General features: G+C 40.3%; 3 protein-coding genes across 7 annotated transcripts; 1 reads left to right on the top strand and 2 right to left on the bottom strand.

The window, feature by feature from the left end:
* Window positions 1-356: 356 nt before the first annotated feature.
* tm7sf3 (transmembrane 7 superfamily member 3) lies at window positions 357-10,302 on the bottom strand. Of its 3 annotated transcripts, XM_028399585.1 has the most exons (12): window positions 10,040-10,302; window positions 8,424-8,578; window positions 5,936-6,086; window positions 5,485-5,605; window positions 3,639-3,810; window positions 3,389-3,566; window positions 3,107-3,193; window positions 2,314-2,394; window positions 2,087-2,239; window positions 1,905-2,005; window positions 1,441-1,603; window positions 357-1,354 (listed from the first exon to the last, which is right to left on the bottom strand). In XM_028399585.1, the coding sequence occupies exons 1-12, from the start codon at window positions 10,122-10,124 to the stop codon at window positions 1,101-1,103; spliced, it is 1,701 nt and encodes a 566-aa protein (XP_028255386.1). In that variant the 5' UTR covers window positions 10,125-10,302; the 3' UTR covers window positions 357-1,100. The 3 variants fall into 3 exon arrangements, with proteins under 3 accessions (XP_028255386.1, XP_028255387.1, XP_028255388.1); XM_028399586.1 differs by lacking the exon at window positions 2,087-2,239; XM_028399587.1 differs by lacking the exons at window positions 2,087-2,239; window positions 2,314-2,394.
* A 1,309-nt stretch (window positions 10,303-11,611) lies between these two features.
* fgfr1op2 (FGFR1 oncogene partner 2) lies at window positions 11,612-14,198 on the bottom strand. 3 transcript variants are annotated; one of them, XM_028420652.1, is made up of 6 exons: window positions 14,159-14,198; window positions 13,908-14,007; window positions 13,276-13,412; window positions 12,994-13,111; window positions 12,378-12,736; window positions 11,612-12,084 (listed from the first exon to the last, which is right to left on the bottom strand). In XM_028420652.1, exons 2-6 carry the CDS (start codon window positions 13,930-13,932, stop codon window positions 11,947-11,949), a joined length of 777 nt encoding a protein of 258 aa, XP_028276453.1. In that variant the 5' UTR covers window positions 13,933-14,007; window positions 14,159-14,198; the 3' UTR covers window positions 11,612-11,946. The 3 variants fall into 3 exon arrangements, with proteins under 3 accessions (XP_028276453.1, XP_028276461.1, XP_028276471.1); XM_028420660.1 differs by having other exon boundaries at window positions 14,155-14,196; XM_028420670.1 differs by having other exon boundaries at window positions 12,378-12,491; window positions 12,594-12,736; window positions 13,908-14,194.
* med21 (mediator complex subunit 21) lies at window positions 14,186-19,854 on the top strand. The gene is made up of 4 exons (XM_028420675.1): window positions 14,186-14,293; window positions 16,926-17,040; window positions 17,376-17,476; window positions 19,215-19,854. Exons 1-4 carry the CDS (start codon window positions 14,204-14,206, stop codon window positions 19,392-19,394), a joined length of 486 nt encoding a protein of 161 aa, XP_028276476.1. The 5' UTR covers window positions 14,186-14,203; the 3' UTR covers window positions 19,395-19,854.
* The last annotated feature ends 1,339 nt before the right edge of the window (window positions 19,855-21,193 follow it).

The following is a 21,193-nucleotide window of genomic DNA, read 5'->3' as shown; positions in this document are numbered from 1 at the left end:
GCTGAAGAGATACAAATTTCTCAGAACAGCAGAGCTGAACAGTTAACATGGCATGTGATGGTGTTCACAGGTCTGATCTGCTGCCCCCACGTGGCCAAACTCAGGTACTGTAGCTTTAAAAACACAAATGTTGAATACATGACACACAGACTGCCCTGTGTTAAACACTGGAGTCTGATTAATTACAACGTCCTATGGTTTATTATTTCAGAAGAGCAGATTGTGACCACCAGTCGAAGAGAGTTCACTACATGAAAACATGTAACAATCACCAGAGTCTATAATGAAGATATGAAGTCTTTAAAGTCTTTAATCTGCCAAAATAAGATGAAAGTCGGCCAATAAAGAGGAATAAATTAAATGTTTTATCTGTAGGCATTTATTAAATATCAAAACATGTAAATTACAACTGACCTCATTTTAAAACAAAAAACATGTCCCATGTTTTCTATTTTGGAAATCTTTAAAAAAGGCATGTGACATTTGTTGGCTTACAGTGGAAGGATTCCTCGTCTAAAAGCTGAGTGTGAAACCCTGAGAGAGATATCATGGCACACAGAATCAACCAGCACCTTTACAGCAGGAGGAATTAAATATATTAAAATTAATTGTGCAAAGTACAAAAAGGCTGACGGGACGTGGTCCAGTCAAGAAAACAGGGTAAGCAGGAGGGCAAACATGAACGTCTTATTTTATGTTAAAAAATGCTTGTTTGCATCAGGACTGTTGTTTCAGGTGTGAAACCGATGTTTTCATTTAAAAGGATCTAGTCAGATGCCAGCTGGGCTTAAAGGTTTTTGGCACTTGTGTCAGAGTCTCAAAAAATGCAATACCTCACACTTATTAGTGGTTTGGGAACTGTGTGCAAGCAGTGACATCATGAGGCGCAGTAGTCATTAAAAACATTTTCAGTGATTGTTAAAAAGTTATTTCTGTGAGGTTAGATGTCAGGAAAAGAAGAGTTCCTATCTGAGGTCCGTATTGCCGTTTTTCTACAGAGAAAAAAACAAGCAAAGCGTGACTGGAATTGTTTCCCGTCTGGTGGCGACCTGTGGGGCCGTACATACGGTCTGCCCTCACACAGAGGTGACGGTGTGTTTCTATAGGAGCAGAGGTGTGTGTTCTCCTGCTGGCTCCATCCTCCTGGTGAGCTGCCGAGCTCTGGCCAGGACCCGGTTGGGCAGCGAGGGAAAGTGGTGGCTCGGGTCCAGGACGTTGGTCTTGCGGCGCTCGCGTTCCTGTAGCCACATGAGGTACGGGCTGGGTGGGAAGAATGGGCGGGATCGCTCGCGGTAAAGCTGCAAGACGATGCCGCACACGCCGAGCACCACCCACACTGTGATCATGATGTAGTCTGAAGGAGAAACAAGTATGAGACAAGGATAAGAAAGTGTTTGTGTTTATCACTGACGTTAACAGAAGCTTAAGCTGTGAGCTCACCGATGGTTTGGAACGGCACATCCGTGAACACGGAGCTGAAGTTGTTGTTGAGGAAGCGTTTGAGGATGTTCAGGGTGATGTAAGAGAGGCTGGTGTAAATGTAGGAGTTAACGCCCAGAATGACGGCATAAGCACCAACAACGCCACACGTGGTGATGTTCCCCTGAAAAACAAAACACGGCTCTGAGTTGCTGATTTGTTATTCCTAAAACACCAAGAAACCAAACCCTGGATTTCTCTGGTCATGTTTACATCACTGGAGCCAGTGCCACTGAAAATAAAAACCACATGTTGTTGGACCTTTGTGGGTTTTTTCCCCACACACTGCCATGATTATCTGATATGGAAAAGTAATTGCATCATCTTTCCACTGCTCTATTTATTCTTTGATCACATGTCATTCTTCATTTGACCACCAGAAGGCGCTAGAGTAAACATTAAAGAGTTTGTGTTGGATGGCTTACCTCTCTAGGCCAACGCACAAAGAACAGAGGAACAACGATCACTATGCAGCAGAACGTCACCCAGAAAACCACATTGGAGCGCCTAAACACGTCAAGATCACCTGAGGACAAACACACGAAATATATGTGTTCATTTCTTCTTAAAATAAGTGAAACACAAAATACGGCTTATAGTTCCAAACCTATCGGAGTGAAAAGGACGGTGGAGGCAGTGAGGAAACCGAGCATCAGGCCGACCACGACGATGCACGCCATGACTGAACCGAAGCGCCACCAGCTCATAACCAGGAGCACCCCGCCCACCACACCCACAACGGCCGACAAGGTCAGACGGACTGCAGATGCACACAGACAGTTGTGAGGACGTGTACCGAGAGTGGAGTGGATTGTAAACAGACTGAAGACTTACTGTCATAGTCCAGGTCTGTGGTCCTTGTGATGAGGATGAAGAAGAAAAATGCAGCAAAGCTAAAGCCCATGCAGAACAGCTCTGTGTGACAGGAGCAGACAGAGAAGATACCTTTCTGTCACAGGCCACACCATCATCACTAATGCTCCTCAACATTCAGCCACTGAAAGTGGATGGAGCACATGCTGCAGAATAAAGGCTTCTCCTCTTTATCATGTCCCTAACTCTGCCATTTCACATTCATCAGAACCACTAGCACCACTAGCACACAGTCACAGTCATGGGTTCAGATCGGAACAAATACAATTCTGTGGCAGAAATTCACACACGAGGAACACCACATGAGGGGCAGACTCTGCTGCAACACCGAGCTGAGCTTCTCATATGCAGTAGAAATGGAATGTAACCTGCATGAGGATGAGGAAATCAGCTCAGCAGTTTGTTTGAGGAAGTTCTGACACCACTTGTCTATCCTGTCAACCCTGAAATGAACTTACAGAAGCTGTTGTTTACAAAAGCAGAGTTGTATCACGTCTGGAGAGCAGTACTAACAGGCTAGCCAACGAATGGCTGTGGAGTAAACAGCAAAACAAACCAGAGACCATGGATAAAAATTGTTGTGATCTGCTAGATTACCTCGCAGATGTTTGTTTTATTGTGTGACTCTGGTATGTTAAAATGTTCAATCCTGATACTAACGAACATTTTTGCGTATGAGGCAAATAAACACAAAAGCACTTTACTCTGAGCTGAAATAAAAACGATGACATGAAAAAAATCCGGTAGTACTCACCACATTTAAAGAATCGATGTCCAAATAAGCACACAAACAGACCTGCCAAGCCAGTGATGGTGAAGAAGACTTTTGTAGAGATCTTTCCTAAAATATATAACTGCATTAAAGTAGGAAGAAGTCTTTTTTTGCTTTGTCAGTTTGTTGTTAGAGAATCTGCAGCTGCTGCATTCTGTGTACATCAACTCACACTGATGAAATCCATTTGTATCACATGATTCCCTGCATGCTGAGTAAAAGAAGAAACAATATCACAGCAAGCAGTGCAGCCGCCTCACTCACCGAGTGTTTGACAACCATCCAGAGTGGAATTGAAGCTGCAAGCGTAGGTGTGGACGGGCACGTAGGAGGCTGATGTGTTTAACAGCGGGTCTCTGACGATGACGGAGTAAATGACACCCTGACCTGGGATGGAGTTGAACACCGCCAAGCTTCTATCTGTTGACAGCAGGGTCATGAGCTGTGGGGGGAAAAGTTCTTCATTAAAGACCAGCCGAGATATTAAACAGCTAAACACATTCAGGACACCTACCCGTCTGCCCGTCTCCATCATGCCCTGAATGTCAGCCACAGCCTGAATGCCACTGAACAGGCTGCTCTCTGATAGGTCGTTTTCAGGCAGGAAGTACTGGTAGATGTCGTACTGCAGCCGCCAGCGTGTGTTGGCTTCTGTGGATTCATCGCACGCTAGAGGAGCTTCACCTCTGAGAGAAAGCAGGGGCAGCGAGAACAAATGTTTTTGTCTTCTCTTCAGTTCAGTGTGTTTTTTTCTTATCAAGAACAAGCAAACTGGAGCCATGTGACCTCAAAGATTTTTTTATGCATGGAGATTTGAATGCTTTGTATAGTTCACTGTAGCACAGTATGGACTTACTGCCCTTCATATATGCAGCCACAGGACCCTCGCCTACTGAGCTGAGCATGTCACAGACAGAACCCTCTGTAGCTGATACAACCCAAACTTAAACATATTAAAACAAACCAGATGGATAAACACTAACCAACCGTTAGACTAAAAATACTGTTCTATGACTAAACAAATACCAGTGTTCTTGCAGGTTTTACTAAGTTGGCTTTTTATGAAGGCTTTTTATAGCAAGCTGGTGTTTGTCCGCCTTGGAGTGAGACTCAAGTGCTTTCACACCCAAGGTCCCTAACTGGATGGTCTTCTTGCGAGATTTGCAACGAGCTTGCTGGTGGCAAGGAACCACTTGCAACAAGCGGCAAGAATCACTGTTATCAAGCCAAGCCTGGTTGAAAACACACTTCCCTATGTTTTTTTAGGACAAGCAGATGAAGTGACTGAACACGCAGGCATCTCAAACATGGCAGCAAACATGACCAGCAGTTATCGCGGGATTTGTAGTGCCGCCATGTTCCAACAACAGTAGCGATCCATCAGAAAGAGACAATGCAGAATCAGCTTCTGATTGCAGCGTTTTACTCTCATTTTATGCAGCCAACACTTCTCAGGAATGAACAAAAGCGAAAAACTAAAAATTAAGACTTGACAAGATTAAATGTAAGACCTTTCGGTGAAAATCTGGTCGTTTTAAGACTTTTTAAGGCCTTAAATTTAAAGTTTTAAATTTTAGACTTTTTAAGACCCTGCAAGAACCCTGAAATACCATAAAAATAAGGAGGTAGTAATCAGTTTATATAAAGCATTATGCAGAAATGTGTTCTTAATGTTCATCTTTGGCAGTGATGACTACATTCTGTGAAGCTCACAAAATTCAGCTGAACTCATGACTGCATATACTGGTGAATAAAGTCTGGTCAGACATGCCAAACAGGAAAAGTGTGTAACACTGAACAGCAGACGGTTAACAAAGATATTTAGTACTTACAGTCAAAACAACACTTGTTATTCAGCTGATTTGCAACATTACATTCATTTTCTTTGGGATTTCCAAAAAGTCAACAAAGAGTGCAACAGTGTCCAACAAGTGGTATTTCACGAAGTGCAAAGTAAGTGGAACTCATTGTCTGTTCTTCTGAATCGGACTTTCTTGGGATTTGAATTGTGGTGGCTGCATTCAATAGTATCAATAGTAAAAAAACTTATAAATACTGTTCATGTATATTAAAACGTCATATTTATGAATAAACACTGACAGCATTTTTATCGTTATCCCCATTCTGCCCACTTGAACTTACTGCCTTGTTACAATTTTGAGATAAACAGTAAAAAGTGTTGAGTGTTTTCTTGCCCCAGCACGTCTATGTGACCGAGGCACGGAAAGCATGAGACCATTTCAAAGCAAATAAACAGTGAGGCGGTTTGACATCAGCACATGTGATATGTGCACATGGTGCTTGTAGTTGAACTGAACAGGAAGTTAAGCAAACAATGCCAAGTCAGTGTGGTGCGTTACCTCTCGTAACCTAAATTTGCAGGCGCAAAATGGATGGTGGTCTCATAGAGGTTGTACTGGATGTAGACATTTGGGTCAATGTCCAGGTTGGACTCAATGTTACAAGCTCCAGGGACTGGATCTGAAACAGGAAATCATTTTAAGATGCTGCATCTGGTATATCAGGCCAACAGATCACAACAATGCTTTCCTGAAGCTCAGTGCTGTGCTAGGATGACTTGTGTTTTAACATGAGGTGTATCAGCTCACTCACAGTCCGCACGGGTTTCCACAAAATCTGATGTAACCAACACTTCTCTTTAGCCTGTGCCGTGAGTTTGTGTGCTTTGATTTGCAGAGACACATGTAAAATGTGCAACTTCCGTGTTTTGGACTTCTCATTCAAGGCTCAAGTTGACCAAAAAGCATCGCACTGGCATATTTTGTCATATCTTTAGAATTTAGGACTTACCAGTGCTGGAGTATGGGAGGATGACCCCTGTACCTGAAACAGTGTCATCGTTAGGAGAAGACAGAAACAAGGAGAGGACTGTTTGACCCGGCTGGAGAGCTGACAGGAGCCCCGAGTCCACCGCTGTCAGGGACAGACCCAGACCCGGCACCTGCATTAAACAGATATTCATATATTATAAGCAGATGTACAGTTGACATAAAGTATGAACATTTCAAATAGGGAGAAAACAAGACTGGTTTCAGAAGCTAAATGCTAATGTTACCAAAACAAATGTTTAACATGCAGATGTAGTGAATGCATAATGTTCAGCACATTCTTATTTCACCAACACATCAGCCGAGGCTGCTGTTACATATCTGTAACAACACTTCCCAGGCAAAACTACAATTTCATGGTGGCGCTTATGTAAAAATTGTGAAACCAACATCGCTGTTTTTTTTTTTTCCTATAGGGGACGTGAAAACTAATCTCATTCACTTAGGATGAGCCTAACCCCCACCAGACTACATAAAAACAGTTTCTTTTCTGAAAACATCACAACACAACTGGGTCTTTGTTTCATGCATTATGAGGATTATGATTTACTGCAGTGTATTCAGATAAGGTCAACAGAAATGTCGGCAAAATACCCTGAAAGGTCAGAGCTTCTCAGCACATCATCCCATGAAACTGAATTATTACAATGATGGAGACAGAACATCAAAGTATTATTCCTCTGTGCCACACAAGCTGTGACAGAATCTGTATTTATCCACAACACACCATTTTCTTTGAGTAATCACAGTGCTGATGAGAAACTATTGAACTGGTATGATAAGCCAACAAAGTGTGTCACACAGTCTGCCACAACTGGAAAGCTTTCAATTCCCATTCAACAGTTGGTTAAGAACAACAGACTTTGTGGTACCGAGGTAAAAAAGGAAAAAAAAATATATCTTGCAAATGTAGTTTTGAGCAGTGAGAGCTCTATTTTCTGGGCCATGAAAAGAGCTCATTCTCACAGTCAATTACAAGATTGCACAAACTTGCAGTGAGCAGAAATGCTGCTGCATGGGAGCACTGTGCCCACACATAGTAACACTCTCAGTCCGACAGCTCATATAATAACTGCATTGTGTAACTCTCGCCCTGTTCAGGCAGATGCAGCTAGTGTGGGTGGAAGGACCGCATTCAGAGGTAGAGTAGCTAAAAGGTGCAGCTTTAAATCACCAACAGTAAACAGGCACAGCACTGATTAAATCAATCACGTGATCAGTTTAAACTGGTTCTTGTTTGAACATGTTCCATTTATCAGAATTATCTTAATAAAATCTCTATCTATCTATATAATTAAATACTAAAATCAACAGGATCCTTAAATCTCATACTTAAAAAAAGAAACTAACCAGGGTGACTGACAACAAACAAAAAGGGATCTTGTGGCTAATCACTATGAAGAAAACTTGTATCTGTTTCTGGTTAGAAGTACACTTCCTCTGTGAATTTCCTTTACAGGTTTGCTTCTTTTGGTGCCTGATTGATTTTCACTTACGTCAACAGGAGGAGGGATTTTTTCTAACAGTGAGAAAAGTCTTCCATCACATTGATTTGTTTTTCTTCCTGCTGCTTTACCAGGACTAACTAAATCTGTCTACATGCCCCCGTGCTATACGCTGCTTGGTCCCAAACCGAGCAGTCCCCTGAGACTTCTGGGACTGACGCCAGATGGGACGCCCTGTCTGCCACTCATGACCGGTGGACTGTTCATCAGCTGACTGCGACTTATCTCAGAGGGTCAAACGACCTCATGTACAAAGCGTCATTCATTATTGTGAGGTAGGAGGAACTGCATGTTTGTGTACTATGAAGCATGCTTGTAATTTCACTGTTTAGTTTCCATTTAAGTCATTTCATGCAATTTTAACATCTAAGACAATCACTCAATTAAGAATAAGAACCAAATAAAGAGTCATTATACATTTAATTTGCTGATTTAACAGAAAATTGTACTTATTCTTTCCAAGACTGAACCCTAATGATTCATTCAAAAGGGATCTATTCACACGTTGCTTATATTGTGATGTCATGACTAGTTGTACGTCACACAATGGACCTGTTCTGGCAAAAAACAGAAAGAAACCCAGAGAGGAGGCAACATGTAGGGAAAGCAAAGAGGATATATACATCATCACTGAGACTGTAATTACACCACACCGATACAAACCTGAAAAAAATTCCCTTTAACTCTCAGCAGAGCAGCAAAAAGGTTTGTTTCTCTAAATTACTTTGTTTTCTAGAATGCACTCAATATGTTTTTTTTAATATTCCTAATGTAGTCAACTGATTCCTTTTAACAAATGACATAGTAATGAAACATCTACTGTTGCTTTTTCCTCCTCCTCAACATGTCAGCTAGCCACAGGTGTTACTGTAAAAGTCCAAGCTGTTATGGCCCCCTCGAAACCAAATGGGTATCATCACAAACTGTGGGGAAGCATTTTCTCACCCGTGTGTATGAGAGTGTGGCATTGCGGTGCTGCGTGTGGAACTGCAGAGTGACAAAAGCCACCTCTGTGGGGATCCTGGACACCACGGCCTGCACCGTCTCATTCTGCGACACGCTTACGTTCTGGAATGCCCCCGGCAGGAAAATCACCCGGTCTAAGACAGAAAAGATGAAAAGAAAAGTCAGATTTATTTCCATAAGTCACATGCTTATATTGCAGTAAATTGATTGTAGCATGCAGCTTGCAATTCACTCTGGTACAGTGTCAGCATATGCTCTGACCTGTATGCGCTCAGGAGACAATTCCACAAGAAAAAAATCTAACAAATCAGCTCAGGACTAAAAATCATTTAAAGTCAGCAAGGCGGCTCAATCATGTGAGAGGGAAATGGAGTGAGAGGAACATGTGCGACGATGGGCTTGATCCCTGCACTCGCTCCAGCAGCATCACGCCACTTACTCAGCCTGAGCATGTGTGTGATATTAGGTTAAAGGCATCGGGCTGGATTCCCCGTTTCAGTAAATCTGGGTTAGAGTGGAAAAGAACAAGAGCTGGCTGCTGCTGATACCAGCCATCAAGCAAAATATGCACATGCACAGTTGGTGCTAAGCCATGTACATGACCCACAACTGGGTCAGCAGATCAGTGCAGTGGAGTGTACACATGTAATAGCACCAGGACCATTTCAAATGCATCTGTAATAATTTAACTGTTAATTGAATAATAATACAACTGTGATCTGTTTGTAACTTGACCTACAAATGCTACAAACTGAGACTCTTAATACCAAGCTACTAATGAAGTTCATGATGCAAATATGAGGACACATCATCACCCAACATGTAATCATGCAGTCATCGTCCCGCTCTGAATCCTTCTAGTCAGCTTATCACGGTGAGGCTGAACTTTCCTCAGTGGTTATCTTTGATACATAACTGATCACTCTGATTGATTTCAGCAGGTCTCAAAGTTTGAGATTGATATATCTGGTGCATGGATAAATCTACATATTACTCAGTTCATTATAATAGTGTGTTTACCTTCATGAATGACGTGTGTGGCTGGCTTGTTTGTTTCTAGTCAAAGAGGAAGAATGCAAAGTATGAAAGCTAATGCTCTGTAGATCAGTTACAGGTTGCACATGTTGCCTGTTTGCAGGTCAGACTCCAGCTCGGGACTGACCCACTGCCTAGAATATTCTGATAAGGAAGCAAGTCATGAGTGATGAGTAGTTTAATGGTGAAATGATGTGCTACACTAACATTCACTATGACAGACTTCACTCATACCGAACAACAAAAAACAACAAAAATCCTTCCTATTTGATTCATATCAAAGAAATCACTTCTACAGGAATGTAAACAGCTTGTGTAAAGCCACCACAACACTGATTCTGTGACTTCCAGATCAGTTGGAGGAAGACTAGTCGCGCAGGAGAAAACATGATGCGTTTACTGCCTTATCTTATAGACACACACGTTAGCTAACTACAGTAGCAAGTTCGGTGTCACTGAAGTACGGTTAGTAAGAATTAGAGGTACCAGTATAAGGCATTATATTGATCCTTTTAACAGACTGAAAAGTGAAAGTACATCAGCTTCAAAACGTTACTCACTTTCCAGTTGTGCTTGAACGTCACACAGCAACAGAAGAAGCGGCAGCGGGCACCAGGTCCATCCAGACATTTTCCTCTGCTTCATTTATGTGACAGTTAAAACTTCTTCTCCTGTCTGTCCCCGCCGTAAAATCATTGGTAACCTCGCAGTCTCCTGTGCTTGGGTAGCAGAATGCGCTGCAACCGCAAGGGCGACATGTTCGACTGAAGCGAGAGCTTTTGTGCCACAGCCTCTCCTCCTGCCTCCGTCGCTCTGACGGCTCAACGACGCTACCGCGAGAGTATCACCTTCACGTCTCGCGAGATTTCCATCGCCCTTATCCACAGGTCTTCAGTAACTTCTGTTAAAAAGGTTTCTTTTTAACTTAAATGAGTTGTGATGGCATCACATGAATATACTCTAATGTAAAGTCTCTTTATCAACATGGAATCGCAGACCACAACAAATGACAACAGATACTTTTCGCTTACTTTAAATTTCAATAATCAGAATCAGAATTCCTTTATTTATCCCCGAGGGGAAATTCTTTTTTTGTTACAGACAAATAGAAATCAAAAATAATTTCAAGTATGAAATTGAAATATATAATAAATAGATAGCATTTAAATCCCTGAGGTGTATGTAAAGAAGAACATATTTACTACTGTATAAAAACCTTTACATAGTAAAGAGCATGACAAGAATGTACCAGTGTGAATGTACAGTGTCTGAGTGACTGTACAGTTCAGAGTTCAGTAGTTTGACTGAGACAGGCAGGAATGACTTCCTGTGTCTCTCAGTGGTGCATCGTGGGAGTTGGAGTCTGTTGCTGAACGAGCTCCTGTAGCTGGTCAGCACAGTGTGGAGTGGGTGGGAGGGACAGTCCAGTATGGTCTTTATTTTGGACAACATCCTCCTCTGACACACGTCTGTCAGAGAGTCCAGGTCCTCTCCTACAACATGGCAGGCCTTCCTGATGATTCTGTTGATGTCCCTCACCCTCAGACTGCTTCCCCAGCAGACACCAGCACACATGATGGCACTGGCCACCACAGACTCATAGAACATCCTCAGCATCGTCCTGCAGATGTTGAAGGACCTCAGCTGCCTCAGAAAGTAGAGGCGACTCTGGCCCTTCCTGTAAACAGTGTCCATGTTCTTACTCCAGTCCAGTTTGTGGTCCAAGTACATTCCCAGGTATTTGTACTCCTCCACCACCTCCACACTGAGACCTTTGATGCTGGTAAGGGTCACTGGAGCCTTTGTCCTTCTCAGATCCACCACTAGTTCCTTTGTCTTTGTTAATTTTTATGCTTGCACTATTTGGACTATGTTCCCCACCATTTTCAGAACTTTCACACTATACTATTTTCACTAGCATACACAGTCTGAATACTACCAGTGAAGAAGAGGGAGGAGGTTCCAAGTGATTTGAATATGGTTTCTATTCCTGCTTTTAAGCTGCTGATAACACATATGCTGCAATGTCAAAAGAGAGAAGTTGTGTGCTCATGCAGACATCCTAAACAGAACCAGAACCAGTGGAATCTCTACTGTTAAACTTTGAAAATAAAAAGACCACACAAACTCTGTAATGTTACATTTAAAGATTTATTTTAACACAAGCCCTTCTTTAACCCATTCACTCTTTAAAACTTTGCAGGCACCACAGGCTCATGCATGCTGGCAAAATTAGCAAACATTACAGAAATATCAACAAACCAAAAATCAAAGAAAGAAAACATTCTCACTGCTTGTGTCTGAATCACCATGACAGGGTGAAGCAGCTCTGGAGCATCATGCTGCAAATGCACCAGTTGACTCTTCATCTAAAGATTCAGCAGGGTGAAAAGTGAAGTGGTATGTGGCAACAAACTGTACATGCTGTACACTGTAGTGGCAGCAGCAGGGGCAGTCACTCTGGGCTCTAACTCTTCCGTAAGCTGATGTCGGCGCTGGTCAGCAGCGGTGACAGCGACGTGCTCTCCGATGGGTCATCCCTCTTTAGAACAAGAAAAGCTTCACGGCTGATTCCCAGCAGTTCTCGAAGCCCACTGTTCTCTAGCTGAAATACAAAAACACATAGCTAGATTTTCAGCTGAAATAACACTTGGACAACTCTTATTGTAAAAATAAGTGACAGCCCAATGTGTAATTTATTTTATATATCAAGCAAAAATGTTCTTGTTATGTAATATGGATTTATTCCGTTTTTCCCTTTTAAAACATTGCAGTTATTACAGCAGGAGGGCAGAATTTGGCTCATATTCACAAATTATATATGATATACATATATACGACACTTTTATTTGAGATTTCTACACTGTGTGTGTTTCAAAGAGGAGTGTTTGTTTTTACCTCCAGCTGTTTAATTCTCTCCTCATCTTCACATACTCGTCCCTCGTCCACCTCTATCGCCTTCCTCATCACAGAAGCCATCTCATTGATTTTGTCTATGTGTGCTTGCATTTCCTGCAGAGATGAAAAAACAAAGGTTTCAGTAAAATTACATTTAAAACATAATGTTTGAAAACCTGATATTACTGTCATTAAACAACAGTGGGCCTCACGGACCGTGGTGTGCTGCTCTTTCAGCTTGGTGACGATAGCGGGGTCGTCCCTCTTACTGGCCATTAGAAGTCTAAACACCTGTTCCCTGTATTTGGTCATGATGAGCTCTAATGCAGACTGGTGTTCCTCCAACGACGTTCTTAGCTCTGCAGCAAAAAGGAACACAGGTTTGGTTTGTTAACTAGACAAGTCATCTGTTTCATCTCTTGCATTCAAATACATAATTTTTAACCAAAATACTGTGTAAAATCTAGACAGCATTTTGTACACTAAACAGAAGGAGGATCAGCAGATTCGGAGAGGTGTATTTAATAAATAACCACATTTCTTTGTCATGGTTCACTTAATGTGCACCATAATGTTTTTTAAAAACCATTTAACAAATTACAACTTAGCTGTGTACCTTTGTTTTCCTGTTGGAGTTCTCTGATTTGACGGTTTTCCTGTTGGATTCCCAGGACTAGACTGGAACGAGGCCGATGTCGCGCAACTTGGTTCAGTGCATCTATCTCCTCCTGGTACTGTGTAACAAAACATAACAATATCAAATACCAACTTTGATTATCTTTTATTACAGAGGATGCCCTTTAATAATACATTTTAAATTTGAAATTAATTTATCATTCATTTAATTCATTTATCAACAACTAATATTTGATTAGTGCCAAGTGCATGTGACCTGTACCTGTTTCATGGCCTCTACTCGCTTGTTAAGTGAGGTTGTCTGTTCGATTAACATCTCTGCAGCATTGTCATGGTTACGAAGCCTTTCCACTAGTGATTTGGCATCTGCCAAGACCTTCTCTAGGGTGCAGTTCATGCCTGTGGAAGCACAAGTAACAACAGAATTATACTTTGAATAGATAACATGGGTTCATTTTATCATTATATAAATTTATATAGTTCCTGTCTGTAGAACTAAGATGAAAACATGACTTATAAGTGCCCCAAAAAACTCATTATGCTATTTAGCTTGTTGCTATCCTTACGTCATGCCGAGGATGACAGCTGCTGTGTCAGCTGATTTGATGCAGCCTTGGTACAAGTTTATATTTAGTTAGTAACTGGTAGACCATATTTATCTCAGCTGTAGTAAACGTGGGGGTAACTACCTGTTCAGTTAACTCACTCGTAATGACTATATGACATAATCAGCATCACAAATCTATGTCTTTGCTAACTACAGCTAACGATTGCTGCCATGCAGGCTTACAGGCTTATGTTACAAAATGATTCGTATGATCGTTCGACTGAAAAACAGTACATCTTATTTAAAAGTGAGGTAGCAAATTGAAAGATTTAAGTGTCGTACTGTACCTGGAGAACTCAAAGTGCAAGACATGGAAATCTAGCTTCTCGTTACTTCCTGTTGATGTTTGGAGGCTAACATTAGCTACAGGCTAACATTAGTCTCCATCTAGGAGCAACAAGTAGAGGTTTAGATCTTAATGCGTTCCTTTTTAAAACACAGAGAGATATCAGGGTAATACGAACTATTTGAATTAAAACTCCACTTATTTTGTGGGGAGTCAGTAGTAAAATGATTGAAGTAGCTACAGCTAACCTACACGATAAGCTTCTAAAATACCGTCCAATTCCGCGAGACGTCATGCATGTATTCTCGCGATACTGACGGCAGCATTTTACGTATCACAGAAAACATGGCGGATCGGCTAACGCAACTTCAAGACGCTGTCAATTCAGTAAGACAAATATTGTCGTTTCTTCTTATTCTAACGTAGGAAAGGGGGCAAATATATTTAATGGGTCTCAACGCATTATGTTATAAAGTAGAGGCGAATGCGATGCAGTAGCTACATCATTTAAGTAACTTGCTTATGTTGCTACATCACTATGTAGCTGAGCTAACTATGTAGCTAACAAGTAGGGGGACTGTGTCATAAAAGCCCGAAACAAGCTCGGTTGTAGGTTATATTAGACACAGGTACAGTAACATGTGCTACAGTGCGAAATCTGTGGAACCTTAACGTGGCGCACAGTTACTAGAAGCACCCAAGAAAGGGACTGTAGCGACAACAGATAGCTGTTGCTACCATCCATAATAGTCCATGGGCCAGATGAGATATCGGTACCACTCAAGGTGGCAAAGGTTGCTTATACTTTTTGAAAAGATACATGCCTGTAGTCAACATTTTGGTATGATAACCCTTCTGAAGTCACAGCTAAATTATGGTTATCAGCTGTTAAAGTTACCTTCCCCCATTGAAAAAATGCATTTTTGACACAGGTCCATATCTTGGTATTGGCCCTTGCTAAGGACATAATTCAGTGACTTATATTATTATGTTTGGTATCATTTTAAAGGGGACACTCTGGGCTTTCATTCAAGTTCTTTTGTGAATACTTTTGACAAGGACAGTAGACACTGGAGCTCTTCAAACCTTTTATTACACACATTTTCCTGCCATTTCCGCCTAAATCATCTTTTGTCATTTAGTCCTGTGGCATCAGGAAGCATGAGAGATACAAAATACAAACACTAAAATAATGGCACGACTCTAAGGATTCGGGAAATGTATAATTTACCCATATTATCTCATTCTGAGGGGGTGATTTTCAGCCTTATATCAGGTGGACAGTTATTCTCAGAAAGCAGACCAAACAGTGAGCAGACCAGATTCAGTGAGATTACACTCATTTTATCCTTGTCTTAAAATCAATGGCAATACAGAATAATCATTTATCTCATAGTGAGGTTACAACTATACAACTTAAATAAGTTATTGTATTGTATATTATTATATTGTTATATTATAGTTATTATATTGTATTGTAGACTACCCAATGTAGTAATATATCATATATGTAAATTTACATATATGATATATTACTACATTGGGTAGTCTGTTTAATCTGTATGAAGTACAGTAATTGCACTAGCTAGATTCTTGCAAGCAGGGTGACCTTATCCCGTTACAATAGACTCATTTACCAACTTAACAATATAAATGTTATATTTTGAGCATTTTAAATGTAGTTCAGGTAGTTAAATATAGTCTACAATACAACTGAATTTAGCCCAGGAGCAGTTTATTCTGTGCTGGGATAGGCCAAACCTAAAAAATTAGCCCTACCAACAAGCCAACCTCAAATGGCAGAAACTAAACAACCACTCCACAGAAGAATGGCTCAGCACAAGACTCAGCTGTTCACCTCCATCTCAAACAGAAAGGACACTCCTTTGAGGACTAATAATAAACTAATAATCTGGCCATTTGTCCACTATGGACAGAGAGGCTTCAGCCGCTCTGCTCTTCGCCTCTGGAACGCTCAGCCAACACACATTCGTAACATTGACTCTCTGTCTACAATCAAGCAGTGGTGGAATGTAACTAAGTATTTTTACTTTGTTACTATACTTTAGTACATTTTTATGTATTTACTTTACTTAAGTAAAAATAATAGTGCATACTTTATACTTTTACTCCATTACATTTTGCAGCTGTTATCTGTACTTTCTACTCCACTACATTTCTACAGTGTTTGTAGTTACTTGTTACATTTGATGAACACAGTGCTGGACTGATGTGTGGTCAGACTCTGCATGGAGGTGGTGTCACGCTGCCAGCTGTGTTTCTATAATGGGCCTCAGTCAGCTAACTAGTTAGCTACTGTCTGTTAACACAGGTCCATCCATTAATGTCTGGTTAACATTAATCATAACATGAATCTCCAGCAGAAATACTTACACAGTAAAAATGGTGAATGCCTGTTTTTTATTAGCAGCCTCTCTGTTCACAGCCTGCCCACAGCCTGCCTCATGACACACAGACCTGTTCATAGCTGCTTCTGGACTAAAAATGTAAATTAACTACACATTGTCCATTTTAATTTTAGGATGATTTCTTTGATTATTTTAACCTGTTCAGATATCCTTTGCAATGGAAATCAAATATAGTTATTCAGTGCGTAAGTACTTTTACTTTTAATACTTTAAGTACATTTAAAAGTAAGTACTTAATCCTTTTAATTAAGTAGTATTGTTGAAGTAGCACTTCTACTTTTACTTGAGTATATATTTTGCTGGTTATTTGTACTTTTACTTAAGTACCAAGCTTCTCCTCCACCACTGCATTCAAGTCACAGCTCAGAACACACATTTGTCAACTAGCCTACTCAGTTCAATTTTATCATCCTCCCTCTGGTTTTAATGATGTATATAATGTTGTAATATTTATGCATTCTGTTTATTGTGGTATTTTTTGTTGTTTCAAACTCTGTAACTGACAGTGGGTGTTCAGAAAGGCACCTATAAATAAAGTCTATTATAAAATGTATTATTAAATCTTTAATAGTTTCACTTTGTGTGTTTAGCTTGCTGATCAGTTCTGTAATGCCATCGGTGTCCTGCAACAGTGTGCGCCCCCTGCGTCCTTCAACAACATCCAAACAGCTATCAACAAGGATCAGCCAGCAAACCCAACAGAAGGTCTGTTTGTTTTTATTATTCTGCCATCTCCTGGCTTTTCTGTATCTTTGCACAGAACAGCTTCAGGCACCTTTGCATAAAGTAGGTCTTAAAAAGATTAGGGGTTCTTTGTATGATGTTTTAATTAATGCCATTTGTAACACAAATGATTTCTTTAAATACTATAGATAAATTGGGTGCTGTGAGAAATGCCTGTCCTTGTATCTCGGTATGGTAATGAAAACGATTGATTTAGCCCATCTCATTATTATCTCTGTTATCTTGTTGGTTATTAATTACAGTAACATAAATTATTCATCATTTGGGTTTAACTCTTTGTCTTCATCTCTGTCCAGAATATGCCCAACTGTTTGCAGCTCTTATAGCCAGAACAGCCAAAGATGTGGATGTACTAATTGATTCTCTGCCCAGTGAGGAGTCCACTGCAGCACTGCAGGTCAGCATGTACCACTCACTAGTTCACACATGCATTTCAGCAAAAGCTTACATCCCTGAAAGGAGATGTTAACTTCTGTAAACACACACAGCTTCCCTGGTACAGTTTCTAGTTTTCAGTCAGCAGAGGGAGCCACATGAATACTAGCATTGTTGCTTCCAAGGCTCAAGACTTTAAAAAGTAACTTGATGTGTCATCATTATAAAACAAAGTGCTCAGAGTATTTATGAAAGTATTTTATGATAATTTTACATTTTCTTTTGAATCTAAGTAGTGTGGGATTCAGGTCTGTTTTACAGCATCTGTGTGTTGATTTAAGACCCAGTTCAGTTACGGTAACTGCTGTATTTGTCCATGATGAAGGGTGTTAGGAATCGTTGGAGCTATCTCTGTGTAAAGATGCCTTCTCTAGAAATAGACATAGATATATGAAATCTAACACAATCTACCCCCTTGGGCTTACTGGCTAAAAAATTCAAGTCATATGAGTGTGCGGTTGATGTGTACATGGAACAACCATTATAAACCATTAAAAAAAACCATTCCTAATGGTCGTTCCACTAACTTGATTCATCAGTTAAAGTCTTCAAAAAATGAACAGATTTCAGACCATGTTACTTTATAAATAATGTGAAATAATCTGTTTTTTATGGTACGACATGTAAATAAAAATAGAAATGTGATAGGTGAAGGCAGGAAAATAAGCCTTTAGTCCTGGTCTTAGAAGAGAGCTCGTAGCTCATAGATGCTATCAAAGGCTGTAGTCAAGGCTGTAGTCAAGACATCATGTCTGGATTTCTCTGTCAGCAGTCTGTCATTCAGCAGTTCTCTCTCTGCTGTTTCTGTAATATATAAGGTTTATTTAAAAAAAAAAAATTAAACTGCTGAAGACACATCGTTTCCATTACTCACATAGCATTGAAATAATGAAACAGCGGCAAAGACCTCTCCTTCATGACTCTGGTTTAATATTAGTATTAACTGCCGAAAGACTCTGGGAAATATAATACGACAGTCTCGTTTATGTACTGCATTTTGGTGATGGTTAAAAACCTTAGGGGGCACTAAAAGTTTGCCTGTGCAGGTTTAATTGTGGGGTTAGTCATGTGATTGGTACTTTTATCCATATCTTTAAGGCTGATGATTCTTCTAATACAATGTTTTTTTTTACTTGAAAAAGGTCTGAAAACACCTTTCTGACAGCAGTATTTCTGCTGAGCTGTGGTATTTTATGGCATATGCTATCTACATAAGAAAAAAGAAGTGTTTGATAATTTGTCCAAAAAAATGACCCTGCATAGACAGCCATGTGCAGAAGGTCACAATGTTGGATTGTTTTTGAAGATACTGATGAGGGCTACAAGTTTCGCTTATGCACATTAATCACATATCTCCTGACAAAGAAATCTAACTACACTGTGTGACTTGGTGTCATAAAAGCCAGCTGGCTAGTTCAGAAAGTCATTTCAGATGCCTGTAGTTTGTGTGTGTATATAGACAAAGTCAGTTATGGTGAGCTGCAGGGAAATCCCCATGAGATGCTGAACACCTTTGAATCACAGACTGAACCTCCCCTGTCTGATATGTAGCTACTGAGCTCTGATACAGACCATGACAAACTGATTTACTCTCGCATTAAATCAAGCTGTAATACCTATTATGCACTCTCACAGCAGTTATTTGATGCACCACAAAAGGTTTTCCTAACTGAATCTGACGATCTATGACCTCTTACCAGGCGGCCAGTCTCCGGCAGCTGGAGGAGGAGAACCATGAAGCAGCGGCTCGTCTGGAGGAGGTGGTTTACCGGGGCGATATGCTGTTGGAGAAGATCCAGAGTGCACTGGCCGACATTGCCCAGTCTCAACTCCGCACCCGCAATGGAGCACCCAGCCACCCATCACAAGCAGAATCCTGACCAGGAGATAATACAGTTTGGACAATTTCCGTTTACATTTTGATTCGTCTGCAAGTATCAACGATGTCAGATTGTTTAAGTTTGTGTGAAATGAGAGTGAAGAACACATGATGCTGCCCACTTGGTGTGAAGAAGGCATAGTATTCTTTAACAGGAAGGAGTCTGTGTTTTGTGTTTTTTTTTAATTGTGCCCTTTAATAATTTCATGAAATCTACACCTGCAACTCACCTGGAGTGTTTATATGACAAGCTCTTTGTAGATCCAGAAAGTTTTTCATGACCCTCTTCAGTCTGGTTTGTCATTTGTATGTTTTTTGTACAGTCTATCTTGTTTGTTGGTGTTTTAGATATTTATGAATGAAGCCTATTTTGATTTTTCAGTCTGCTTAAACATGTCCCTTTGCTCGGCTATTGCTCAGTGGCTTCTGAGTCTCGTTTTGTAATAAACTTTGGAGAAACATTTCTTTTTTCATATATTCTTTTAATGTTTTTTCACACAGTACCTCAACATGGAGTCTGTTCATAGTTGTAGTTTGGGTTACATCACTTCTGTTATAGAACTCAATATAGATACCCATCAAATGACAGATAATGACTCGGCAGAGAATATGACATCAGAGGAATGATCCACATTCTGCTTTTGCTAAAACTATGTGATTTCTGTTAAACGCCAAACGCTTAAAATGTTTTTTTTAGGAACTGAAGCGTTCCTAAAAAAACATTTTAAGAGGCTGGTGAAAAAGATAGCAGCTTGTTGAGGAAGTTCGCTGTTGTTTTGGTGTATTTCATAATGTTGCAGTGGTCATAAATAAACTGAAAAAAGAAGACAAGATGCTGAATGGGCACAAAAACGAGAAGAGAGCAGATGATGGGTTGGGAACACTTGAGTTTCATCATAAGAAATTACAAAAAAAAACAGTTTAGAGTGTATAATCTTTAGTTTTTTGGCTACATCACTAAACCAGCCTCATCAAAATGAAGTAATAAGATTACAAAAACACAGCTTGATTTGTTCTTATTTTTAAATCAAGTCCCTGACCATATAATAAGCACTAACTGTTGACATTAGACAGTCACCGTAACGGTCGCACAATATTCTCACACATTAGCAGTCATGTGGAACTTGTGATTTCCCTTAAAATGTGTTTCTGCGGTCTGAATCTGTTTTGGGCCAAATGTTGTGAAGTGAGGGCTGCAGGCCAGAGAGTTTATAGCCCAAATCTAAATATAGGTGCTGTGTCACAGTTAAGTGAGCCTCATTGATGTGAGAAATATAAAAACAGCCTTGTCTACTGGATACCACACCCAGACGTGTTAGCAGGGCACGCCCTCCTTTCTGCATGTTGACATCATGTCCCTAACAGTAAAGTCCTCAGCACATCCAAATAAGGAGATTTATGACAGACACACTTTACTTTCGAGTCTCACTGCCACAGTTTTGTTATCTGCAAAAGTGGGAACATTTTCCTGTTCTCTGTCCTATAAACCTTTGGAGTGCAAGTCAACAAGGAAGTTCACATTGGCGGAATTTATTCCTAGGCACCACTGATGTAATTATTTCAGGAAACAAGTCACTTCCCTTTATATTTTCTGTGTTAGAAATATGAAAAAAAAATGTCGGATTTTGTACATCTTATACTTTATGGGATTTATCTTGTTTATTGCCCTGGACAAATGTACATATGTGTGTAAAATGTCTTCATATTTGTTTTGTAGTGACATTTAAATTTGAGATGTTTGAGTAGTTTTTTTTTTATCAATGTCTCTGTAATTAATTGATTAAAAATCATTTAAATCAC

Source organism: Parambassis ranga, chromosome 2, assembly GCF_900634625.1.
Source record: "Parambassis ranga chromosome 2, fParRan2.1, whole genome shotgun sequence".
NCBI classification, from domain to species: domain Eukaryota; kingdom Metazoa; phylum Chordata; class Actinopteri; family Ambassidae; genus Parambassis; species Parambassis ranga.
This window is presented reverse-complemented; position numbering and strand designations above follow the sequence as displayed.

What these genes read in the sequence shown, in the direction of transcription:
- tm7sf3 (XM_028399585.1), bottom strand. Translation starts at nt 10,124, where the DNA reads ATGAAGCAGAGGAAAATGTCTGGATGGACCTGGTGCCCGCTGCCGCTT. An exon ending in CGTTCAAGCACAACTGGAAA is followed by an intron (nt 8,579 to 10,039) that starts GTGAGTAACGTT and finishes TTTCTGTCTTAG; the next exon opens with ACCGGGTGATTTTCCTGCCG. An exon ending in GGATGGTTGTCAAACACTCG is followed by an intron (nt 3,194 to 3,388) that starts GTGAGTGAGGCG and finishes TATATATTTTAG; the next exon opens with GAAAGATCTCTACAAAAGTC.
- med21 (XM_028420675.1), top strand. Translation starts at nt 14,204, where the DNA reads ATGTATTCTCGCGATACTGACGGCAGCATTTTACGTATCACAGAAAAC. An exon ending in TTCAAGACGCTGTCAATTCA is followed by an intron (nt 14,294 to 16,925) that starts GTAAGACAAATA and finishes TTGTGTGTTTAG; the next exon opens with CTTGCTGATCAGTTCTGTAA. An exon ending in GCCAGCAAACCCAACAGAAG is followed by an intron (nt 17,041 to 17,375) that starts GTCTGTTTGTTT and finishes ATCTCTGTCCAG; the next exon opens with AATATGCCCAACTGTTTGCA.
- fgfr1op2 (XM_028420652.1), bottom strand. Translation starts at nt 13,932, where the DNA reads ATGTCTTGCACTTTGAGTTCTCCAG. An exon ending in GAGTAGAGGCCATGAAACAG is followed by an intron (nt 13,112 to 13,275) that starts GTACAGGTCACA and finishes TTTGTTACACAG; the next exon opens with TACCAGGAGGAGATAGATGC. An exon ending in AGAGAATTAAACAGCTGGAG is followed by an intron (nt 12,085 to 12,377) that starts GTAAAAACAAAC and finishes TTTGTATTTCAG; the next exon opens with CTAGAGAACAGTGGGCTTCG.